Source organism: Petaurus breviceps, unplaced genomic scaffold, assembly GCF_028583685.1.
Source record: "Petaurus breviceps papuanus isolate PSGF00001 unplaced genomic scaffold, PetGlider_PUasm1.0 81, whole genome shotgun sequence".
In the NCBI taxonomy this organism is placed as follows: domain Eukaryota; kingdom Metazoa; phylum Chordata; class Mammalia; order Diprotodontia; family Petauridae; genus Petaurus; species Petaurus breviceps.
In genome coordinates this window covers 5,900,521-5,927,529 of record NW_027186546.1, presented here as the reverse complement: position 1 = coordinate 5,927,529, position 27,009 = coordinate 5,900,521, and the positions used below count along the sequence as shown (strand labels likewise).

At 36.1% G+C, this 27,009-nt stretch overlaps 1 protein-coding gene across 4 annotated transcripts in view; it reads left to right on the top strand.

Annotated features, from left to right (window-relative positions):
- Window positions 1-27,009, top strand: part of LOC138176119 (inositol 1,4,5-trisphosphate-gated calcium channel ITPR2) — a 529,530-nt gene that overhangs the window by 104,948 nt on the left and 397,573 nt on the right. For all 4 annotated transcript variants that reach the window (XM_069106877.1, XM_069106875.1, XM_069106876.1 and 1 more), the window contains exons 3-5: window positions 15,458-15,573; window positions 19,436-19,522; window positions 20,926-21,084. In XM_069106877.1, the coding sequence (XP_068962978.1) occupies window positions 15,458-15,573; window positions 19,436-19,522; window positions 20,926-21,084 (362 nt within the window). The remainder of the gene's footprint in view (window positions 1-15,457; window positions 15,574-19,435; window positions 19,523-20,925; window positions 21,085-27,009) is intronic.

The following is a 27,009-nucleotide window of genomic DNA, read 5'->3' as shown; positions in this document are numbered from 1 at the left end:
GATCTCACTTGTAGTTCAACTACTCAACTTATTCCTATATTTAATCTCTTTAGCCCAAGCTTTAGAGCAATTCAGAGCTATATTTGGATATCTTTTCATTAGCTAGTAAAATTTCTATGCCTTTCCCAATCAACTTAGAGCCTCCACTCCAGTTAATCAAATATTATTTCTTTAATAAACCTCTTTTCTCATATCTCTCTTTAGCTATCCTTATTTCTCTTTGTCATAGGATCAATAGATATCAAAGCTATTAAATATATAATTCATTGATAATGAAATAAATAATAAAAAATATAATTACTCATAATATTTTAACTCTGAGACAGCTAACAGAGCTATCCCAACCCCTCACTGTATCTATGGAGAATGCAATCCCACTCAGGATGACAAATAGAGTCTCTTTTCAACAATCTTCTTCATCCTCTTTAAAAGGTGGAGGCTATAATTCTTTCATGAGGAAAGAGAGAAATAATTTCTCTCTATCTTTTCCAGTTTCTCTCTCCACATAACATGAAAATGATCTCTTTGGCTTCTCTTCAGCCATCAAGTTAAGGGTCTCTTTCCTTTTGTTTCTCATAAAATTCTCTTTATAAAATTTCTTCATAAAAGAATACTTAAGATAGTTCTAATAAGAAAGATCTTCCTCACTCTCTTTCTCTGACTTCTCTATAGTTTGTCTCATAGATTCAAATTAAACTCTGCACACTCTCCCAACTTGTGCCTTCTAGCTTCTCTGCTCTTCAAGGGACAATAACAGTTTCTAATTCCTCTGAAGGAGACACTTTTGAAATAGTGGGTTACTGTTATTTTGAGGCTTGTGGTCCACTGAAACTTTTAGATCTTTGTCAGATTAAGAGCTATCCATACCTCCTCTATCTTGAATTTTAGCCAATAAAATATTTATTTGTGCCAAACACTGTGCTGAGCACTGGATGTGCTCTTTGTGATTTAATTTAATCTTATTAGACTTGGTAGTGTTCTAGTCTGTTCAAAATCTTTTTGAGTCTTCACTCTGTCATCCAATGTATTAGCTACTCCTTCCCACTTTATGTTGCTTGCAAATTTGATTTAAAAAAAATGTCATCTATACCTTTATCTGCCCTTGATAAAAATCTTAAACAGCAAAGGACCAAATGTTGATTCCTAGGGAACTCTACTCATTTGATATCCATCAATATTAACATCAAACCATGAATGACTATTCTTTGAGTCCAGCTATTCAGTTAATTCTAATCTATTTTCACAATCTTCATTTACTCTACACCCTTCCATCATGTCCGTAAGAATAACATGAATCATCAACAATAACATTGTAAAATGCTTTGCTAAAATCTAGGTAATCTATATCTACAGAATTGTCCTTGGTCTATTAATTTAGAAAAGGAAATGAGATTAGTTTGACATAACTTGTTCTTGATGAAGCCATGATGACTCTTTGTGGTCCCTTCTCTTTCTAGATGTTTACTTACCATCCTTTATAATAATGCATGTTTACTATGGAATCTAACTTAGACCTATACAGAGTTTTTTGTTAAAGAATGACTTTCTTAGACTTATCTGTTAATTTGAACTATCTATTAATCAGGAGAACAAAGTTTTACTTCCTTCTTCAATCTGTTTACCACATTTCACTGAATGAATATTGTAATAATTTGTGAAAGGGAAAATTAAGTGGGAAATTCTAATGTAACAATATTTTCTTGTGGCAAATTCTATATTTTCTCAATGTAACTATTAAAATCAAAAAAATGTTCAGCATATGACTGACGACATTGAATTTGAATATTATTAGCAATGATTTATTTATAAATTCTACAAGTCACATAGGTTTTCATATTCCCCTTAACTTTTCCATTTTATATGCAGTAAATGATGGAGATTTCTCCTAGCCTTCAACTCATATATACATATATTTAAAATGGAAATCAAGTAATTAATGTGGTTAATTATTTTTGTAATTTTTGTTGAATTTTGTAATATCAAGGCTATGTTTTGACAGTTGTTTAGTTATTGGTACTCATGATTAATTTTTTCCCCATTAAAAATTAAATCACTTGTTTCTTTTCCTTTTTTTGCTTTTCGGAGGGGAGAGAGCAGGGCAGTTGGGGTTAAGTGACTTGCCCAAGGTCAAACAGGTAGTAAGTATGTGTCAAAATCACTTGTTTCTTTAATAGTTTCAGGTGTTTAACTTATATAGTAATATCATTTGCCTTCATAGTATTCCCAGAAGTCAGATGATCTGCCCAATATTACAGAGCAGGTTTAGGACTGAATTGGGAATAAGATACAAATACTATAATATCCAGTATTCTTTCCTCTAGGTAGCACTGGTCTTGGAGACAAGAAGATCTGAGTTCAATTTCAGCCTCAGACACTTGCTAGCTGTGTGACCTTGGTCATGTTATTTAAACCTCTACCTTAGTTTCCCCAATTGTGAAATGGTGATAGTAACAGAATCTACCTCCTAGGGAAGTTGTGAAGATCAAATGAGATAATATTTGTAAAGCACTTAGTACAGTGCTTGCCACATAAATGCTAGCTATTGTTATTATTATTATAATCAATGCAAAATATTATATATAAACAATGCAAAACATAATGAAAAAGTATGGTCATCTCTGCCCTTATGAAACTTACATTTGAATAGGAGAATATAACGCATATAGGGGAGTGGTAGTCAGGGAAGACAGTATTTGTTTAGGCAGTTCCAAGGATTGTGAGTAGAGCCATAAGGAAGTAGATTGCCATGCCCTTTTCAGGAGCAATGGCAATATTGTTTGATTATTGTTCTTAGAGCAAGTACAAGAGGTGTGAGTGTGTGTGTAGGTGTGTGCAGGCATGCACGTATGTGTAGGAGTATTTGGGCAATTTATACAGTGACAAGATGCCCACACTGCATATGCCATTGTGTCTTGTTGGATGGCAGAATGAGATGGATTTATCCAGCCTGTTTATATGCCATAAAAAGTATAAAGGAATTTATAGACTGAAACTATTATTTTATAATCAGGAAAGAAGTATTCTGAAAGTTTGGTAGTTTTTCCATGATCAGATCAAAGAAAGTTTATTCAGCTGTTTGTTGGAGGAGGGAAGCTATTTGTTACTTCCAGGTTTGAATTACTTCTGTCTCCATGGCACCAAGGCCCACATGCCGTGATCTGATTTAATATTTGGTTCCATATGCCTAGGAAAACACATGACCATTGAGATGACAGTGACTGATAGGGTCAAAGTAGAACAACAGAGGAGTTTCTGGATAAGCGGAGTTCTGGAACAAAGCCGGGGCATGAACCGTAGCTGAGGAGCAGCAAGGGACAGCATGAAAGCAAAAACCTGTACTTTGAATGCCACTGGTATTGTGAGTTATGACAATGTGTAGCTTTAGGATGGGAAGGGGTTTGTTCTCTAATGAGCCTTACTTCCTTCCCTTAGCAAGAAAGAGAACTCACTTCCAAGGTAAAACTGCAGGTCAGGAGGACTATATAGGGTTCTGGGAGTGGAAGGGCTTACCATCAAGGTGGATTATTTCACTCTTCAACAATCCTGAATGCCTTTCTCTTATGGTGGATCCTCAGCCCTAGGGTTGTCCCTGAAAGAGTTGGATGCCCACCAGAGAGTGAAGGAGAAATGTCCCTGGGCTTAGCCGAGAGTCCTTTTTATTTGAATTTTTAGTCAAAGCCTATTCTTTATTTAATGAATTGTTAACCCAAAGGACCCTTAAAAAAAATAGAGACATGTACATGAATTATATTCTGATGGTCCCTGGGAAAATCCTGAGTTGGGACATAAAACAAAAGAGAAAAAAAAAAAGAATGATTTGTGAGATAGCTACAGATTGAATCTAACCTGTGTAAATCTAGAGATTCCATTTTTTTTCTTTATCAACTTTGAATCTTAGTTTAAAATCTAAAAGCACTTATTTTCAGTTAGTAAATAACTTTTGGTGTCAAGATGTTTTTTAAATTGATTATCTTTAAGTATCTTGCTCAAGTTCTCTGATTATTTCTAAATCAACCAAAGAAAAAGCCTCAGTTTTTTCAATTAATATTTGGGAGCAACTAGAAAACTCCCAGACCATTTCTTCTGATGTCATTGTGTCTTGTCTACTGTATCACATGTTCACCGTGGTGGTGATATTTGCTAGTCACACACACACACAACTTGATATTTACCTACAATAACATTCTTATAGTTTCTCCAAGCAATATCCTAGCAACACTTGAATTCTCAAGATTTCTCAATTACCTAGTTTTTAAGGAACTTACTTTTTAAACTCCTACTACTATGTACCAGGCTAAGATGGAGTATACAAAGAAAGACAGAAAACAGCCTTTCTTCTTATGGAGCTCAGTCTAATGTTGGAGACAACATGCAAACAGCTGTGTACAAACCAGATATAAATAGGATAAACTGGGGATAACAGAAAGAAGGTACTACAGTAAGGGGGATCAGGAAAGGACTTACCCAGATTTTGTCTAGGTTAAATATTTACAATGAAATTAAACATTTTTATTAGAGTTTTAAACTAATTCTTAACTGTTACACATTGAGTTGTGTATGAATAAGTACCATTGATTTGATCTGTGGCTAGTGGTTTTACAAGGGATAAAACATGCTACACCCTTCAAACTTCTGTATTTATTCTGCCCAGGAGCATTTGTAATTGGTTAAAAATGTCGGCAATTCTTTCTTTCTCAATGAGCTTTTGGGAGGTTTAATTTCCTTCTCTAGCTGTGGAAAACAAATGGGCTAATTCTAAACCATTGTTCTTGTAATATTACCTGATTGGTCATTTTGTGCAGTGTCTAATATCCAAGCTTCTCTAAACTTGTGTCACTTTGTGTTAGTTGGTGTGTACAGAATGATATTTGATGTCAGGTGTGTGTGTGTGTGCGTGCACGTGTGCATGTGCCACCACCAACTGCCACTTTTTATTGGGAGTTTTAGTGTTACATGCAACCAGTCTTTCTTGGTATGTGTTTTTAAAAAAATTCACTGGATGGGGCGGCCAGGTGGCTCAGCAAGTAAGAGCACTGGCTCCAGTGTTGGGATGACCTGGAGATCGAATCCCGAGCTCAGACAACTCAGCACCACACCCAGAAATAACTGGCCGTGTAACCTTGAGCAAGTTACTTAACCCCAATTGCTTAAAAAAAAAATTCACTGGAGTCTTGAAAAGCTAAGTGAATTACAGTTAAAAACTAGGCCTTTATTTGTATGCATACATAAATACACACGTATGTGTATACACACGTACGTACATACATACATACAATTATGCCTAAATACTTTCCTTGACGACATGCACAAGTCTAATTTTAGAAGTTGAGAACATAAGAGAGTAAATTGCTATAGAGTATGTTTGAGACTAGAAAAGGTGGGGAAGGAAAGTAGGATTGAAAAAACTGGATGCTTATCTACCAAAAAAATAGGAGTCAAGTCAGTTTCTGCCTATAGGGGCACTAGTAACTACACTGAATACAGTTGTTGTTTTTAATGATTTATAAACATGTCACTGAAATTTTTGTCTTGGAAAAATTTATGAGGCTGTATTTCTGAATTGAAAAACCCCAAAGCAAACATCTTTGTAGTCTGCATAACATTTTATGAAGTTTATGTTCAAACCACTCTAGAGGTCATGTTTGTGGACTCAGTTTCCTAAAGTATTTGTGGACAATCAGCCGTGCTTATTAGGGGAGCTCTTTTGACTTACATTTTACAGAAGGTTGTGCTTGAACTCATAGCATGGTGATTGGGTAAAAAGGCTCTAGTATGAAAAGTATGACTGAGAGAGTCCTGAGTATAGTTAGAAAAGAACTGTGGTTGGGAAGATGGTGACTATAGAGTGGGCAGCCATAATATCATAAATCTCACATTGGAACCATAAGGATGACAACGGAGACAAGAAAGGGACTGTTAACTGATCTTCAGTTTGACCCAAGGAAAAGACTTCAGGAAAGAGACCAGTGCACACACTACACATTCATCCCTCTGATGGTGTTCTTTCTCTATACTGGGGAGTTACAGGGATTGAGGAGGAACTGGATTCTAACTCCCTTGGTGGTATAGAAAGTCATGTATGAATATGGAGAACATTCAACTACTTGGTGCCCTCATTTATTTGGCTTAGTGTTTTAAAGAAGAATTTTTCCCTGTTTAATTTATATGTATGTTTACTAAGAGAGTAATACATCAGGCTTGGATGTAAGCTATGTTTTGAGTACTGACCTCCCCAAAACAGCATGCTGATCTTGGATATAGCATCAGACATATATAAAATTCTACTTATCCAGGGAATTGTGTGCCCTTGGCTCTTGCTGCTGGAAGCCCTAAGTAAACCTCAGGGAGCGCAGTGTTTTGTCACCTCTTTGCTCAGTATAAAGCTGTTGCTGAAGGACTGAGATCAAAGCATGTTATATAGACACTGTTCTAGATTTGCTTTGAAGGGAGGAGGCACAGAGGGATTTATTGATTGTTTTACTGTCAACAATACCAAAAACAGTTCATGGAGCAGGGCCGTTTGTGAACATGTTCTGAACTTTTGTCCCCACCAGCTCTCCTGCCAGCAAGAGTGAGGCACACTGAAGAAGATAGACAGAAACATTTGTTTCCTAAAGGAGATGGAAATGGAAACAATGATACTGTTGTCTGTTGGAGCTACCAAGTCAAATACACAGCCTGTGTGTGGTTTATGAATTGGGAATGGATAAAGTTTACAGGTTTTAAATCATAAGGAATGGGGCGGCTAGGTGGTGCAATGAATAGAGCACCGGCCCTGGAGTCGGGAGGACCTGAGTTCAAATCCAGCCTCAGACACTTCACACACACACACACACACACACACACACACAAAACTAGCTGTATGACCTTGGTCAAGTTACTTAACCTCAATTACCCACCAAAAAGCAAAAAAAAAAAAAAAAAAAAGAAAGTCAAATATTTAGGGGTGGCTAGGTGGCACAGTGAGTAAGAGCACTGGCCCGGCATTGGGAGGACCTGGGATTGATTCCGGCCTCAGATACTTAACACTCACACAAAATAACTGGCTCTGTAATCTTGGGAAAGTTACTTAACCCCAAGTGCTTAAAAAAAATCATAGGGAGCATAGATTTAGAGCTGGCAAAGTCCTCAGACAGCATGTATCCAATCTCTTCCTTCTGTAAATGAAGAAACAGAGGTAAAGTGACTTCCTCAAAGTCACCCTGATTGTAAGTAGCACATGGAGGGACTTGAATTCCATTGATTCCCAAAGCAGCCCCATTTCTGCTCTACCATGATACCTTCAGGTTTGCAGTGGTGGAGATGAATGGACTCATATTGCCTTTTTTCAGGTTTAGCAGATGAGCATTACATAGTGATTAGAATGGCTCCATTTTATCTGAAATTGTTCTTTGGGGTATTAAAATTTTCTGGAAGCAGACTTTGATAACTGTACAGACAAAGGTACAGACAAAGCAGGAAGTAGTTTAGTGGCACTTTAAATCCTCTTGGACTTTGGAAAAGTTTCAATAGTCTCTTTCCAGCTGTTGTTATGTAGCAAATAAGAGCTAGGTTTTGAAGTTCATTTGCCAAGTACAGATGGATGGATTGTTTAATTCTCTGGTTTTCACCTATACATTGTCGGGTAATTAAGCAGGGAGCACATCCCTGGTTCACATGCATGTAGTATGTGTGACTTTCCAAGTAGACTTTTATCAAGTAAGAACTTGGACCTGGAAATGGGAGAATAGGTGTTTACAGTTATTTATAGGACATTTCCTCATCTATGTTATTAATTTAAAAACCAGGAATCAATAAGGTAATGATAGCTCTCACAGGCACTTAGAAGACAGACAAATATTTACTATGTTCATGGTTACAAACTATAAAAGAAGTCATGTTGATTATTGCTCTTAAAAAAATTCCTTAGGACCTTAAAAACATATACAGCTAGCTTTTTGATAGGTTCTGTAAAATATGGAGATTGCTATTTACCACAGTAAGCTTTGAAAAATATGCATTTCTGGTTCCTTTTTCATAGGTTGATGATACTTAAATATGTTTATAATTTTCAGACATAGAGGTGAAATGGATATTTCAACTAAATACACTTTTAAAAACCTGCTAAATATCAGAATTAGAAAAATCCTTTCCACAGGCATGACTATAGGGTGTGCCCAAGCAAACCCCAATGTCTCTCTAAAAAACATTGTGAGTTCTTTTGTCTTTGAAAGTAAACTTTAATTTATAATTTAAAAAATAAATTTGGTTAAGTTTTAGATTCTTTAGCTTGTTGAATAAAAATATACCCTTTAATAATGAGGTATCTAGCTGCACTCCCTAAAGAAACATGATGTACCCTCCTATGCCCTTTCTCTTCTCTCTTTGGTTTGTTTTCATTCACATCTTTTGTATTTATTTAAGAAAGGCCATTGAATGCAGCAGACAGAAAAAACACTAACCAATAAGCCTAAACCTAAAGAAGTTGTAGGCAAAATGTGGATGGTAAGGAAAAAAAAAGTAGGTTGTACTGTTAGTTATGCTGTTTATGTTGCTGATTTGACCTTTTAATGGTTCTTGTATCTCTCCCCTCTTCATTATTCCCATCACCATTAATTACCTCGAGTACAACCCTCCTAGATAGTTACTATAACTTCTTGAGTTTAGGATTTCCTGTTTCTATTCTTTGTCCCTTCTCCATTTTTAAATTCACATGCTAGGTGAACTTGGATAGACTTCAAAAAATAGTGGAAGGGGCAGCCACGTGGCTCAGTGAGTAAGAATGTCGGTCCCGGCATCGGGAGACCCGGGATTGGTTCCAGCCTCAGATACTCGGCACCCACACAAAAATAACTGGCCGTGTAACCTTGAGCAAGTTACTTAACCCCAATTGCTTTAAAAAAAAAAAGAAATAGTGGAGGTTAGAAGGGTGACATGCTGTGTGGTCCATGGGGTCATGAAGAGTCAGATATGACTGAATGACTGAACAATAAAAGATTAATCTTACTCATGTCTAGATCTGGTCATGTTGCTGGTCTGCTCAAAACCCTTCAATAACTTTCGTTTTCTTACTGAGTAAAGCTCAAACTCTTGGCATGAGGCAATCCACAATCTGGTGCCACCTCACTTTTCAAACGTATTTAAATTGCTCACTTCCATGTACTTGGCATTCTAGAGAAATTGGACTACTCAGCCCCTCTTCATATATGTCCTTTGTTCCTTATCCCAAGAATGCTGCCCCTTCCCCTGTTGAAATTCTTTTCATTCTTGAAAGCTTAGATTAGATGGGACTTCTTTCATGAAGGAATTCTTACCCCTAAATCCTTCCAGTCAGTAATCACCTCCTTACCTTCCTCTCACATATCATCATCATATTAATAATAACCATAATAACTGCAACTTACTATAAAGATATGATGACACATATTGATGGTAAGGGACAACAAAATAGTTCATTAAAGGGATGTAAAGGAGGCATTCTTTTAAAAAAATTTAACTTATTTATTTTTAGTTTTCAACAGTTGCTTCCATAAGCTTTAAATTTTCTCCCCTTCCTTCCCCCTTCTTCCCCCAAATGGCATGCAGTATGATATGGCTGTACACATACATACCTATTAAACACATTTTCACATTAGTCGTGTTGCACAGAAGAATTATAATCAATGGGAGAAAGTATGAGAAAGAAAAAACAAAACAAAACAAAAAAGAAAATAGTCTGCTTCACTCTGCATTCCGACTCCATAGTTCTTTCTCTGAGTGTGGATGGCATTTACCATCATGAGTCTAAAGGAGGCATTCTTAACCTAAAGTCCATGAATTTGTTAAAAAAAAAATCTTTTGATAGGGAGGCATTATTTTGAGACAGGGTTCATGTCACAAGAGGAAGGTTCAGAATCCTTGACCTAGAGGTTCATTGATTAGAACCTGTGGGGAGGGGCTTTGGGAAAAATATGAACATGAATCACAGAGGATGAAAAGGCATGGAGGAATTGGTTTTCCTTGTAGAAAGGAATACTCACTTTACTGAGATCACTGATCTATTGAAGTATTTAGGGTTTACCAAGCACTTCCATGCTTGCAGTTGGATGGTCCAGTAGATAGAGTGCCTGCTTGGAGTCCAGAAGACTCATCTTCCTGAGTTCAGGTCTGGTTTCAGACCCTTACTAGCTGTGTTACCCTGGGCAAGTCATTTAATCCTGTTTGCCTTAGTTTCCTCATATGTCAAATGAGCTAGAAAAGGAAATGTCTTTACCAGGAAAACCTCAGATGGGGTCACGAAGAGTCAGACATAACTGAACAACAATGATAAACACTCTGGGAACATTATCTCATTTAATAATAAGCGAAATAGCCAGCCTTCATATCGTCTTTTAAGGTTTGCAAAGCACTTTGCAAATGTTGTCTCCTTTTATCCTCACGATAATTTGGGAAGTAGGCACAATTATTATCCACGTTTTGCAAATGAGGAAACTGAGCCAGTCAGAGATTAAGTGACTTCCCCATGGTTATACAGCTAATAAGCAATATAAAGCATCTGAACCTAGTCTGTCTTGTCAGCAGGACCTGGTACAAGCCAGGCCCTTCACTGCACTACACTGTCTCAGAGATAGCATCTTGTTTGTAACTTGCTTATTATAGTAATACTTCAATTTGACAAACATTTATTAAGTGTGTATTATGTGCAGAGCAAGGCAAGTGTCAGAGATACAAAAATGAAATCATACTGATGATTTGATCTCCATTTGTATGACAGGTTTTCTCTTGATTAACTACTTTCTGTTTGTAGATTAAGGTTTTTGGGGTTTTTTGTCAGATATAGTATAATACAATTTAATGCAGCACAACACAACACAATATACACTTTTTAAGTGCCTAATATGTTCCAGGCACTGGGGATACAAATAAAAAAAAAAGAGACAGTTCCTGCCCTCAAAGAACTTCCATCCAATCTAGTGAGGGAAGATAATATACAAAAGGAAGCTTAAAAGTGGGGAGATTGAGGGCACCCAGAAGGCAGCGGGAGAAAATTGTGCTGCCTGACTAATTGCAAAGGTAGAAAACCAACCATAAATAAATCAAGCCTGGTTCTTGAGTTCCTAGTGACAGAGCATTCAAAATGAGGAACAGTTGCTTACAAACATAGCCAAGAAAGGTACCAAAAAAAGTAAAAATGTCTTTACTCTTTTTTTCAACTGTTTGACAGAGACCAAGACAAAATTTTCTGTGGAGCTTCTTAGAGGGGTTGCTTCTGTTTCTGTCTGTAATAAACAATACCCTAGCATTGCTCAAAGGTCTTTGTCCTGGAGAAGGAAAGTAAAAGTGATGGTGGTAGGATACATTTCTGTTCCCTAAGGGTTACCAGGGAAAGGAAGTGTTCTTTGAAACAATGGAGAAAATACTTTCTGGAGGAATCAAAAAAAGAAACAATATAGCCAGTTCTTACTTGTGTATGTAAGGTTAGAGAGAAGGCAGAAGAACAAATCGGAAGTAAGGAAGTGCACTCAACTATGGATCTAAGTACAGTAATCAGTACGAGACTTTTCCCATAGAGTAAGGAGCTAGGCCATCTCTGGAGGAAGCAGGTGTGTTTTGTTTTTTTTTGAAATTTAGTGACTATGTGGTGCGTTCACAACTCCTGTTTGATAATGGTAAAGATCAGAGGAAGAAGAGCTTTAGTGGGATAGTTGGTACATTATTACCTAGAAATTTCTTGGGTATGTTAAGGTTTAGGGTTTGGGGTGCTCGAGACCCCAAAGTATCAACACGCCGGGTCCTACTGAATGAATTCGACTCAAGTCTTCTCTCAGCCAAAGTAAAGCAAAGTTTATTAGACATTAGCAATAATGGGTAGACTCTTAAGGAGCCTAGATATCTGTGACTCTTGTATTTGACAAGCAGGCCAGAATAATCTGACACAAAGTGAGTCTGCTCTAGACTGAATTCTCAGCCCCATTATGGAGGCAAGATGGGTCTTATATACAGAAAGATTGTGGCAGGATTTAGGGGTGATCTAGAAGAGGGGCTTGGGGAGGGTCTTGAGGGGACTGAGGTTAGATTCCAGTAATGGGATTAAGGGTGGGAAATAGTTGAAGGCTACCTGGAGAGGAGAGACAATGGAAGGCTAGGTTAGTTTAAGGGTAACAGAGATTTGGGCCTAGCTGTAATGAAAGTCTTATGGCCTCAGGCAAATGCCTCATCAAGTGGGAAGATTCAATTAGAGTTCAAGGGGTTTCCCAGAGCCTGTACCCCATCAGATACACAGGCAGCATTAAAAAAAAAACATCACTGTTGCTTGAATAAAAGTAGAAAATTCAGAAAATTCATTTTGGGAAGTGAACAGCTGGCTAAGAAAGTAGTATCCAATTTGGGTTTTTGAGCCAAAATATAAAATATAAAATTGAGTTAAAATAAGAAATGATAAAACTATCGGCCAGGGATTATGGATAGCTCACAGGAACTGGTGAAACATTTTTCTGGAGAAGCTTGCAACTCTGATCAAAATGATGTAAGCTGAAATGGAAGGAGAGAAAATTTGTAACTCAAAATCTGGCAGAAACAAATGATGTAAATCAGAAGTTAATAAAGCATTTGAAAAATATAAAAAAATATTAGAAAAAAGAACCCACAGGTTTTAATTGACCATTCTTTCAATATGAGTCAAAAATGTGATGTGGCAGTAAAAAACCTACTCATACCATGGGTGGTATTGAGAGTTTTAGGGAATTCCTCAGCCTAGAGGACCGAAGATCCTTCCAGAAAGTAATTCCTTTCACATTGGTCCTTTTTACTGGAGGTCAATAAATCCAGAGGCAAGGCTAGAAGATAAAAAGTCTAATGGGCATCAGCTGATGGGCAATTGCTGGGTGATTAGCAATTCAGGAACAAAGGGAGATACACACATACCTAGAGTTTGACAGAACTTTAGGGTGACATTATTACATTATTAGTGGCTGGAGGAGCCTATCAGATGAAGCTACTCAGTTACCTTCCTTATTTGGAAGATTGAATAATAGGGATAGTAATATATGGTTTGTTTAAATTGAATCTCATTGAAAGCCACCTTGTTTAAATGCTATCTCACCATTGTTCATATCTCAGTATTGAAACTTCTTCTTTTGTGAGGAAGGGCAAGTCTGCTGACTCCCCTAAGTCACAGTGATCTCATCCATAAAATGAAGATAATACCAGGACCTTTGTCACCTACCTCAGAGTGATTTTGTGAGGCTCCAATGAGAAGTGTGTGTGTGTGTGTGTGTGTGTAAACTTTGAAGGGCTTCATGTCAGCCACTATTATTGTAGCTATCCATTATTGTTATCCTGACTGGGTTTTTTTTTGGGGGGGGGGCGGTGTGAATTAATACTATAAAGGTGTAGTGTCAAACTTAGGAAAGGGGGGCTACTAAACATTATGTAAGGATCACCAAGGCCAGCATTTTGAAATAGAAAACCACATATTAACATTATCTATGTTTTATCATATTTTTATTTATTTTGTTAAATATTTACCAGTTACATTTCTGATATAAAGAAATAGAGACAACTTGGCATAGTGGATATAAGGCTGGCCTAAGAGACTGGAAGACCTGGATTTAAGCCTGCCTCTGACACATACTGCCTTTGTCACTTTGGGCAAGTCACTTGAACTCTAAATGCCCCATTTAGCTCCCTAAGACCTTAAATTGCAGAATAATTGTTGTTTTTCATTGTTAAAGAGAATTTCCTCACTGAGAGCTTATTACATTGAGGAAATCATAGATTTCTACCAGTGCATGTACACAATATATATGTATACATATATATAATGTATATTCATGTAAATATACTTATATATGCATACATTGTTCCAAACTTATGATTTGTTTGATGAAGGCAGCTCCCCTATATAATCACCAGGATATACATAGCATGTGCCTATCCTGGTGACTTTTTTCTTGGATATTATAGTTTGTGTCTTACTACTCTGCTGAAGTTCTTTATTATCTTGATTAATTTTTTGCTGATTCATTAGCATTTTGTGTGTAAATTGTCATATGATCTACAAATAGAGCTGTATTTATCCCCAACATTTATTCCCTCCTTTAAAAACTTTTCCCTTTTTGCTATAACTACCTTTTCCAGTGTAATATAGCATAATAATAATGATAATGGGCATCCTTGTTCTGTTCCTGAACTTATTAGGTAAGTTTCCAGTTTTTATTTGCTATGGAGATTTGGACTTTTAGTTTTAAATAGATCTTCAAAATTGTAGGAAGGGTCAGTTTATTCATGTGCTTTTTGGTGTTTTTAAAACAAATGAGTATTATATTTGAGGGAAACCATAGTATAATGGATGGAACACTGAACTAGGAGTCAGGAAGATGTGAATTTTAATCCTATCCCAAATATTTACTAGCTGTGTGACCCTGGGCAAAGTCACTTAGCTTCTCTGGTCTTCAGTTTCCTCATCTATAAATTGGAGGGGTTGGACTTAATGGCCTCTAAGTTCTTCTCAAGCTCTAAATCTCTGATTGTATAATTTTGTCAAGAATATTATTGAATGCTAGATCTGTTATCTTGTATGCTAATCATTTCTGCCTTCTTTATATTGTTTTCCAATTTGATAATTGTCATCTGTCTCTCTCTCTCTCTCTATGTATTTGGGAGACATTGATAAGAATGGCACAGGGGCTAGTACAGAGCACCGCACTGGAAACATCCTGCCAAGTAGACTTTGAACTATTAGTGACTATTCTTTGAATATCAGGGCAGTGAGGGATACTGGGTATCCCATCTAATTCCTTCATTTTATAAATGAGGAACTTAAACCTAGCAATGGAATCTACATTTTCTGACTCCTAGTCTAAGGTGCTTTCTCTTATGCTACATTATTGTTCAATTCCCTCAGAATATTTTTATTTTCTGTGACTTATTATGGGACATAGATGGGTATGTAATAGGGCAAGGGACAACCTTGATCACCTTTGTGATGCAACTTCAGCTTGGCTATGGAAGATGGACCTAAGGAATGGACAGTTGAAAGTGAACAGACCAAGGCCAAAGAAGTCACTTATAGGAAACCAGCCAGTTCTGAAATTAGGTAGCTATGTGCCAATTAAAAAGTAATCCGTCCTCTCAACTAATTGGGTTTCTTTTCTAAAATTATTTTTTCCCCCTAATTATCGAGCATTTGTCCTTTTTTTCCCTCTGGCATTCTTCATAGATCATTGTTGGAACAGTTGTGGGAGGAGCAGGGCTGTGCTCCTTCTTCTATGCTGCTGTGTTGGCTTGGTCTCTCAGGGTCATTTTCTTTTAAAATAATGTTGAGTAATGAGGAAGTTGGACAAGGCCATCTCTAAGCTGAGTGTATATATATAAATACAGTATATCCTATATTTTTGAAAATTGTAAAAGTATAGCATAAAAGCTTTTGGCTATGATAGGAATTCGAGAAAATTATTTGGCATTAACCATTCTTTTTATTTAAAATAATTTGTTACAGATTGCCTTTTTAAAGTGTGCCCTATGAACCGATATTCTGCACAAAAACAATACTGGAAGGCCAAGCAAGCTAAACAAGGAAACCACACAGAAGCAGCATTGCTTAAGAAATTACAGGTAAGGCTCATTATAGTTTATTATTTGTGAGTCTTTAGGTTAGAGTTAGTTTAAAAATAGAACTCTTTTCTCTTCATTTCTATACCTCTGAACTTTTAGTAAGCTCATAAATGTCTGAAATAAAAAAAGATTGAAACTGGATGAGATTTTCTTTTTGAGGGGGGGAGGCAGGGCAATTGGGGTTAAGTGGCTTGCCCAAGGTCACACAGCTAGTAAACCTGGATGAGATTTTAAAGTCATAGGGTGTGCCTACTTAACATTTACTGGCATGTAAGTAGAAAGTTTTGAGAAGAAAGCTCCACCAAAAACCCACTATAAAGAGTCTCAGTGATCCCAGGTGGAAATACATTTGGGAGCTGGAGTAAGGAGTGGCCAATCCAACCTTAGCTGGAGTGTGTCCTTATTGCCTCTGGGATAAAATAAAGGATCCTTAGCCTGGTATTTAAAGCCCTCCACAATCTTGTTCTAATCTACCTTACTAGTTTTACTTCATATTATTTCCCTTCCCTTACTCTATTCTAACTATGACTTGCTAGCTGTTTCCTATACTTGTTATTTTATTGTTACCTCCATGCCTTTGAATAGGTGGTTCCTCATGTCTGAGGTTTTTTTTTTTGTTTTTTTAGAAAATTTTATTATTAGTTATCATTTCTTTATTATTTAAAAAGTGACATAAAGAGATGAACAATGAAAAACAGATATGCTTCATTTTCAAATTTTATATTTTTAGAAACCTAATCTACACCAGCATTGAGAGCACTATAGATGAGTGTTTGAAACAAGGTGAACTTTTTTTTAGCAAGATTCTATTATGGAACACATCTTTAAAATAATCTAATATTGAAAAGATGGAGAAAATGAGACTAGTCCATATTCATATTGTTGACTATTTTTTTTATAAAATGACTTAGTAGAGCAAAACACATAATTAAAGCCTTCCCTCACATAAAATGTTGAACATATCAAGATTATGCAAAATTTATTATGTAATATGACCACAGATAAAACTTTATTCAATAAACCTCTGATATTCAAGGCAAAAACAGTTGGCATGTGTTCTACAGAGGTGTTTTCTACTATTGTAAAGAATGTCTGTTAGCATACAAATGGAAGATTTCCTTTGTGTTGGTAACATACTCCACATACTTCTGTTTGTGAAAGGTATTGTGGCACCAAGCTTCAGAACCTCAAGAACCAATTATAGGGGGTGGCTAGATGGAGCAGTGAGTAAGAGCACCAGCCCCAGAGTTGGGAGGATTGGTTCCAGCCTCAGACATTTAACACCCCCCCCCACACAAAAACTGACCCTGTAACCTTGGGCAAGTTACTTAACCCCAATTGCTTTAAAAAAAACCCAACAACAAACCAGTCTATAGGCTTACCCAGCTTTTCTACTTATCTCTATGTCCTTTCTTCTTGCTCTTTTAACCTTCAGGAGTTTGGCTTTCAACCTCCACTTCAATATTCATTGAAAATTGCTCTCTCCTTAGTTATTAGTAAATCAAATTTATTTTTAAACTTAAATAGAAAATGAGAAAAGGAAAAAAAAATTGCCATGTACACAACAGAACATAAGAGAAGTTTCAATATAAACAATACATTTATATTTCAAGAAAACTTATATAAGGGGCAGCCAGGTAGCACAGCGAGTAAGAGCACCGGCTCCAGTGTCGGGATGACCTGGGGATTGAATCCCGGCCTCAGACACTTAGCACCCACCCAGAAACACCTGGCCGTGTAACCTTGAGAAAGTTACTTAACCCCAATTGCTTAAAGAAAAAAAACAAACAAAAGAAAACCTATATAATAAATACAATACATTGTTTTCAAAACTGCCCAGCTTTTCTTTGCTTCCTCATAGGTTTTCTTTTGTTCTCTTCTGTGAACTTTTTACTTCATTTCTTTCCCTCTCCCTCCTCCCCAAAACTGACCTAAAGAAGGCTACAATTAAGCATGTGTATATCTATGTATATATAATATACATAGATATCTATAAACATACACACATATAGATATACTTACTCATACACATATGTGTAAGACTGCACTATGCTTATTTCTACTTGTCTTAAGTCTTTCAAAATCTTTTGTTTGTAAAATATTATAAATCTTTTCCATACCTGAGAGTTCTATGCCAATAGGTACATTTCATCTCATAGAACAATAGACATTTTTCTAAGTTTTCAGTTACTCATTCAAACCACTTTTTTATATGAGTGTGTTAAATGCTGGCTCAAACTTAGATCCTTCCCCCATTTACATGGGTTCCCTAATATTAGTCATTTAGGTCTATAGGGAATGTTGGAGGCCTTTGTTGTAGGTCCTACAGAAATAGGTATTCAGAGAAATTACATGAAAAAAAATTCCTTCCTAATACTGTTCACCCACCATAGATTCATTTCGATCTAAGCCCTAAACTAGTAGGTGAAGTAACTCTTGTAGTATCACATTAACCCTTATGCCCAAGCTGCCATATGGACCCTTCAGAAAGTTCCTTTCATTAGCTGTCCTTGAATTAAGGGTGTACTGGACCCAGCTTATATGGGCTTAAGAAAGCCCTACCCAGAAACTGGGGAATGTTACTAATCAAAGCTTGATTTATTGCTTTGTTGATTGTCTAGATTTAAGAAAGTGGCAGAGAAAGTGTTAATAATGTAGATTAAACTTACATGTCCTGCATTTTTGGAAAACTGGTTGTTAAACATTTATCAGCACCACCCAGCCCTGAACCTTTACTGTAGTAAAGGCATGAAGTATGCATAAGTCTCTCACCTGAGATGATTTCACTGACATTTATGGTTGTCCTTTGGACAACTTACCTGATGAGATAAAATCATGGAAATTGAAGATTTATATCTTACAGGGAACCTTAGAGCTCATCTATCCTAACTCTCTTCTTTTATGGTTGAGAAAACTGAGGTCCAGGTCTGACCTGGACCTCACCCATTGCCTGCTCAAAAGACTTGGTAGACTACTCATTGTCTCAAGGATGTACGAAATCCACAAAGGATGTTGGAGTTTAACCCCCTAAAAACATTTATTAGGACCCTTTAGAGATCATCCAGTCCAAACCCTCTCATTTTATAGTTGAGAAAACTTGTCTCAGAGGGATTGAGTGTGTTGTTGAGAACAAAGAGATAGAAATTGTGAGCATTTTCACCTCGGAAGTTGGCAAATACTACAATCAAAGCTTGGTGATGAGAACTCCAAATCCAGAGTCCACTTTCTGGAGATGTATGTCAAAAAGCCAGATATCCTCTCTCCTTCTTTCCCTACCAACCATGTACTTTTCTAGAAATCTGATAAGGCAAGAATAAGAGACATCAGGAACTCAGAAGGATTTCTGGGTTTTGGATCTTAGGAACTGGACTTCCTATGGGAGGAGGTAGATCTGGGGCCTTTTTCCTCTAATAACTGATAAGTTTTTCCCCATGAATCAGCATTTCAACCTTTAAGACATATAGTAGTAGTAATAGTCATAGTACTAGTTGTAGTAGTAGTAGTAGTAGTAGTACCATCCATATCATGTTTTAAGGTTTGTAAAGCATTTTACAAATATTATTTCATTTGAGTTTCACAATATTTTTGACACTTATGTGCAATTACTACCCCCACCCCCACCATTTTCAAATGAGGAAACTGAACATAGGGAAGCTTCAGGTTACTCTTGAATTCACAGGTAGGCTTGAAGGTGACCAGAACTTTCTTGAAAGGATTCCAGATCCTAGGGGGGATGTAGAGGGTAATAGGAGCCACAAATATCATTTCACATTGCCAATTTTCATGTCAAATAGCTTTCTTGTCAGGTACTGTACCCTTGATACTGTGTTTTCTTATTGATAATCTGATAATTATTTTGCAGCATGCTGCAGAACTGGAACAAAAACAAAATGAGTCGGAGAATAGGAAGCTATTGGGAGAAATTGTTAAATATAGTAATGTGATACAAGTAAGTCTCTATTTTATTGATTTTTTTCTCCTGAAAAAAGTTCAAAATTTTCATGGTAATTTGAGGAAGGAAGGGATACATTTTCCTTAAATATAAATCTTTGCTATTGTTCAGTAGCTTTTCAGTCATATCTGACTTTTTGTGACCCCATTTGGGGTTTTCTTGGCAGAGATACTGGGGTGGTTTGCCATTTTCTTCTCTAGCACATGAGGAAACTGAGGCAAACAGGGTTAAGTGACTTGCCCAAGGTAAGACAGCTGGTAAGTATCTGAGATAAGATTTGAACTCTGGAAGATGTCTTCCAGGCTTAGCACTTTATCCACCGCCATACTTGGCTGTCCTAAATATAAATTTTAATAGAACTCTATAATAATATTATACATTTATAAATATAACATTTATTTTATATATTTATATATAATAGATATGATAGGAATAGGAATATATAAATAGAATAATATTTTGAAGCATTTAAACTGATGTCCTCAGGTGGCAATGTTCTGATATTTTTAATTAATATGTAATGTAATTTTATTCATTTGAAGGTGTGTCTATATTAAGTAGTTTTATGCAGGTATATGTAGACGGACCCAGCTATTATGTAATTTTAGAGTATATAGTGAACCAACTTGGTTGAAAAGTTGAAAAAAGCCCAACCTCTATCTTAATGCAAAGTATTTGAAAATAGTAATCCTTCCTCATTTTTACCTTAAATTAAATAATAATCCATTCCATCTTCTTATTAAGTGTTAGAGATATGACAATTTTTAAATAAGTTAGATGACACTTTTCTCTTAATTTGAATAGCAGGTCTATTTTAATTATTAATTAACCTGTATACACACTTTACGACTGATCCCAACTATGTTATTTTTTCACATTTTATGAACTTTTAACATATTATTTAGTTTATGATTTAAAAAAAGCAGGACATATAATTATTTAGATTAAAAAACTTCTATTTTTCTTTTATGTGCAGGGCTTGAGGAGGGGTGAAAGAATTAAGTTCCAATTTCACGGGTTTTATTTAATTTTGCTACTATGAGTGGGTAAAAATATTTCTGAAGTTTTTCTTTTAAAAAAAAATCCTGTTCCCATTTTAGTTTGTGGGATACTTTGGGAGAGGTGTGTTAGGAAAAATAGATCAACTGAGTTCAGGGACAACACAAACAAAAATTGTATTTTATCTTTGTATCTGAAGGACTTACGTAGCACAGTGTCTTAGCACAGGACAATAGCACAGAAGCAATTTAAAAATGTTTTTTGAATTAAAATAGGTGTGGGTGTGAAAGGGTTCCTTCCTTTCACACTTACCTCAAGGACTTGTGGATATCTATATGACACAAGTATAAAACATTATCAATGGATATTCAAGAAACTGAGATTATTTGTTTTCCTGACAGCTACTGCACATAAAAAGCAACAAATACCTAACAGTCAACAAGCGCTTGCCTGCTTTACTGGAGAAGAATGCCATGCGGGTATCCTTGGATGCTGCGGGAAATGAAGGGTCTTGGTTTTATATTCATCCCTTTTGGAAACTGAGGAGTGAAGGTGACAATGTATGTAAATATAACCTAAAAAGGGAAAAGATTTCTTTGCAAAGAGAATTACAGTTCTTTATAATCAATAGAATGAGAAAGTGTGATGCTAGGAATAGATAATTTAGGGGCTCCAACCTAATTTTTTTGCATTCATTAAAATGACTTGTTTATAATAAATATGAGGCAAGTTTAACAAAAAAAATCAGATTACTCCTTAAGCCAACTTCCAACTAGGTTTGGTAAGGTGTGATAGCAATCACCCTAGCACAGCCAGGATGGCCTCCTAACACAGGTTCTTTGATCTGCTTTTAAAGGAAAGACTGTTCAAAGAGGGGTTAACAATCCTACTTTTAATTACATAGAAAGAAGTGAGTATAGAAAATACAATCTGAAAAATTAGCACAAAGACCAACAGACAGGGCTCCAACTGTCTGAGTAAAGTAATATTGCTATACACTTTATATCCATCACTAGATTGAGGGAACACAGACAATCTAAGCAGTTGGGAGGTTCTGAACATATGGCTACTTAGAATCTTGACCAGGAAATAAAAATATCCTTCTCATTCAAAACCTCAAAAGCAAAATGCCAACCTTCCAGAATATATAACAAAGAATAGGCCTCTGATTGGCTCAGAGCCAGAAGGCATGAAACTTAGGTGATTCAGAACAGCTGTGAATTATCAGGGTTCAAAGGAGATCAACCCTTCAGCTGTTTACAATTTAGCCTGAGTTTGGGAAACAACTCCAAAAAGAAAAAAAAATCCTAACTTGCTTGTGCTTACCTAAGATTAGCTACATTTAACACCTACTAAGGTTGATGCTCAGAAAAGCATTTAGATTTCTAAATCTTTATAGATTTAAGCTAGAAGGTCAAGAGTGAGAAGTTATGCTTAGAAAAATGTTTACTTCCTCTCTTCCTGAATAGGGGGAATCCAGAGAATTCTCAATTTGTTATTCTAAATGAGTATATGTCCTAAAGTTTGAGAAGAATAGGTTTCTTAAGACATGATGTATGACATGTATAACATATCAGATTGCCTATGGTCTCAGAGAGAGGGGAGGGGAGGAAGAGAAGAATAGAATTTGGAACTTGAAATTTTTAAGAACCCCAAATGTTAAAAATTATTTTCACATGTAATTGGGGAAAAATATTATTTTAAAAAAGCATGATATATCAGAAAACATAGATGAGTATCTGCTCATAGATGACAACAACATCTGAAATAGTTGTTTAGATACATTTGTTTTAGGTATATTGTGTGAAAGTAAATCACTGTGAGGTTTTTTTTTTTAAAGCTTTTTAGGTTAGGTGACTGAATAAATAACATGAGTAATTTAATAGGACAGTCATGATACTTCATCACTTTCTTAAGGAGTGATTTAAAAATAGTGGATTTTGTGATGAATAGAAAACTTTCAGGATAAGTTACAAGCTAAGTATAAATATGTCTGGATTAATGAAATAGAGAGAATATTATTGCTTTTAGAATTGTTTCATTTGTTGATGAATGCTTTTTATATATTATGTAAAGGTTTGGTAATTTACATTTTTTTCTAGTTGAACTGTACTTTCAGTGAATTTTGAAGTACTAATTTAATCCCACAGGACACAAGCTTGATGGTTTAATTTGGTTAACCAATTATCTGATGTTAACCTCTATAGGTAAGGTTGAGTGAAGCATGGCATGCAGGAATGTAATGCACTTTAAATTTTATTTTCTTGAGTTCTTAAAAAAAGAACCTTAAAGCCCCCTTTATTTATTTGTTTTTGCACCCAGTAGGTATTTTATGTATGCTTTGAGCATGGTACTGTGTTGTTGATTACAATCAACTCTCAAATATTCGGGGATTAATTGATTATCTAGGCTGTGGGCAATCTATGTCCTTAGCTAATTTCTTTTGTCCATTTAACTTCTAAAAAGTATTTCTATATGCAGCTCAACAAAACATAAAGAACTAAAGTTCTGAAGATTTTGGGAGAATGGTTTAAAATCTTTGGCTAAAATGGAGATGTGGGTTTAATTTTTAATTTTTACAAATTTCATTTACCCATTTTGTTCCTCCTCCTTATTGCCCCCAAACACCTAGAGAGTTATTAGAGAGTTGAATGTAATGAACTGTTTGAAATAAATATATGTATTTTACTGGAAAAGATAAGCAAAGACCAGAGTTAAACATATGAATTTTCTTAATGTGTGAGATGCAATAATTATATATAGCAAAGAAGTCCTCTTCACATAGATGTACTCTGAAAGGCATGGCTGAGACAACCTTCCACACTGCTTATAGCTAAAAAAAAACACCTCACTTTTTTTTGCTAGTCACAGAGTGTGTTAGCTTTTGTATGTATAATTATGTGTGATTAAGGGTGCTGTGAAAATAAAAAAGCACATCCTAGTTATCATATATGTCATATTACTAATCATAGTTGCTATGTTTACTTCTCTCTAGGTGTGTTTTCTATTCTTTTAAAATAAAAACATTTTATGAATTATTTGAAGATTTTTTTTGCCTTTTTTTTTTTTTGGAGGGGCAATTGGGGTTAAGTGATTTGCCCAAGGTCACACGGTTAGTTTTTTGTGTTAAGTGTCTGAAGCCAGATTTGAACTCAGCTGACTGAGGGACTTCATGGGCCTGTGACTCCAGGGCCAGTGCTGAAGATATTTTAAATAAATGGTATTTCATAATTGGTGGTTCAACAACTGCTCAATTTGTGCTAATGTTAAGAGTAAAAGAATAAACGAGAACAGGAATGTAAGGGTCAAAATATTTGTAAATGGTGGCAGTGTGGGTTACTTTTTCAGCCATTATTTCAAGTGGCATTCAGGTTGATGATTATTTCAAATGACATTCAGATTGATGATAATCATCTGATAGGTTCATCATGACCCAAGTAAAGCGAATGGGTGGATTTGGTCAATATTTACAAAATTAGCAGGAACTTTTGGGGGTTATTAACAATAACTGCTAATAATAGCAGAGGTTGAATGTGTCATGGAGATTTATAGGATGGTGGTATCCACATGAAAAAGCAGCCTCATGGGTCAGAAAACCACTATTTTTCAATTTTCAACATGTAATTTTTCTTTAACTAAAGTTATTGTAAAAGCTATTGAGGGAACCACATGAAAAATTATAGTACTTGACATACTTAATTTTGAAAAAGAAAATACAATTACTCATCTGGAATAATTTATTTTTGTTACTGTATCATTTTTTACACTGAACTGATCCCCAAAGACACACATTTTATTTCCTTGATGGTGAGTTACAAATAGTGAGCTTTGATGGTTCTTTGATTCTCATTGAATAGAAACAAGAAGAACAGAAATCCTGCACTATTAGGGGAAAGTTTCTATGTTGTGGCATGGTGTAAAGAATGTAGGCATCATTGTAAGAGAGTATGTGGGTTCAGATCTAACCTTTAATATTTGCTTCCTGTGTAATCTTGATCAGATTACTTTCCCTTCCCTGTACCTCCCTTTCCTAATCTTTCAACTGAGGGAGTTGGACTGAGATGTCTTCTGAAGACATTCCCACCTCTACATCTTTGATCCTATGGGCCTTTTCATTTGGGAAAATTGACTGGGAAAAAAAAAAAAACCAAAGAAACATTATCAGACAGCTCACCACTGGAATTTCCAACTTAGAATTATAAAATTTTAGAGCTGGGTTGGACTTTAGCAATCCCTATCATTTTACGAAGGAGGAAATGACCATTGAGAAAATAATTACCTTGCCTGATGTCCTGAAGTTAGTGACAGAGCCAGGATGTCTCATTCATAGACCAGATCTATTTCTACAATATCATGCCGGAACTTCAAGAAGAAAGGCAAGAAATAGGAGTGTGGCAGCCCTTTCTTTGCTAACTAGACTTTACCTAGAGCCTTCAGATCACAGTGTCATCTCAAATGCACTTCTATATTCTCCATGGTTGTTTTAAATTCAGAAAAGAGCGTGTAATTTTTTCATGGTAGAGATATGATTGCAGAAAAGATACCAAGACCTCTACAATTTTTCTTTGAAAAAGCACCTGCTACTTTCAGGAGGACAACCTCTGGCAGTTAATAAGCAAATTAGACTTTCCAGTGAAGTCTGTCAAATTAAAATGGTTCTCTAAATAGATTTTGTTGTTGTTCAGTCATTTTTCAATTGTGTCCAACACTTCATGACCCCTTTAGGGTTTTTCTTGGCAAAGATACTGGAGTGTTTTACCATTTCCTTCTTCAGCTCATTTTGCAGAAACCAAGTTAAATGACTTGTCCAGGGTCATACAACTGGTAAGTGTCTGAGGCCAGATTTGAACTAAAGAAGAAGAGTCTTCCTGACTCCAGGCCTGAGAGTCTATCCAGTGCTCCATCTAACTGCCCCCTAAATAAATTTGTAAGCTCCTTAATGTCATGAACTGAACTTTATGTTTATTTGTTATCTTCCTCCTCCCTCTCAGCATCTGGGATCTTGTGAGCAGTAAGTGCTCAACAAATATCTATTAATATATCTTATTTGTCAGCATCTTGTCCAAATCATTCCTTATCTTTTCAATGTCAGATCCAATTGTAAGCAGTATGTTGAGTTCATTCAGTTGTGGTTAATGACACGACAGGTTCAGTTTAATTTAGCAGATTTTTTTAAAATGTCAGCTATGTACTGGGCACTATGCTTAGTCACTGAAGATACAAAAGTAAAAATATTTCAATTCCTGATCTTGAGGAGCTTGTAGTCTAAGGGCAAATACAATACATACAACTATAAGTCAATACAAGGTAATTTGAGGAGTGAGAGAGACATCACTAATAACAGTGGGAGAGGCTTCATAGAGGATGATCCTTGAAGGAAGATAATGAGTCTGAAGGACAGAATTGACCAGGGAAGTATATTTTAGGCCTGGAGGGGTGGGAGGAGAGGTGCATCATGGGAATAAGTGGTAGTGGGAGATGGAATGTTGAGTTGGAGGAACAAGATTAGAAGAGGTTCAGTTTTCCTGAAACATGGAACTGTTGAAGGAGAGCAATGTGAAATGAGGCTGTGTTTCAAAGATGCCTCTTTATTAGTCTTTGCAGGCTGTCTCCCATGCCTAGAATGCCTTTTCTCCCATTAGAATCCTCAGATCCCTTCAAGGAACAGCTCAAGGGCTACCTTGTTCAAGAAGGTTCCAATTGTTAGAGACTTTTTTTTTTTAACAGGTTACTGTATCATATGTAAGAGCAGTTAGAGATGAGGGAAGAGAGGATGCATCTGAGGGAGATGGCTAGGCTTGTGAGTGTTTGTCACCAGCTGAATAGCTAGGCTTGTGTTGGTTTGTGGGAAGGCTAAAGGATAGTGTGACTCTCTGTGGTGTTAAGACTTATTAACTTCTTTGCTACTATGATGAATTTGACTTTCTGGTTTGGGGATTTGGTTTTCTGGTATTTGAATAAATGTTTTGCTTCTGTCTTATATATGGAGAGTCTGTTACGTTTTATAATTGAGCACTATACCAACATATGTACAGTTGCCATTGGCACTGTGAACATTGTGTTGGTGCTACAATAACCTGTTCCTTTCCCTCTTGCATAATGTTAGCCCCTAGAGGACAGGAATGCTCTCATTTTTGTATTTATATGTTTAGTGCTCAGCACAGTGCCTGCCACATAATATATTAGGTCCTTAAATGTTTGTTGAATTATGAAATTCAATAAATTTTGATGGCTGGAAGTCCTTGTAGCAATTACCAAACAGCTTTCATAGGTGATTCCTGAAGATTTTCAATACCTAGTTGGATGGCTTTATCAAGTAAGCGCAGAGTTATGAACTGACCATGAGCCTGAAGAGGTTTTCCTTTCAGGTACCACAACTTACATGTAAAAGCCCATTTGTCAATAAACATTTATTCAGTGGCTACTGTGTGTCAGGCTCTTCTGAACAAAGACAGGCCATCCCTGCTCAGAAGAAACTCATAGTC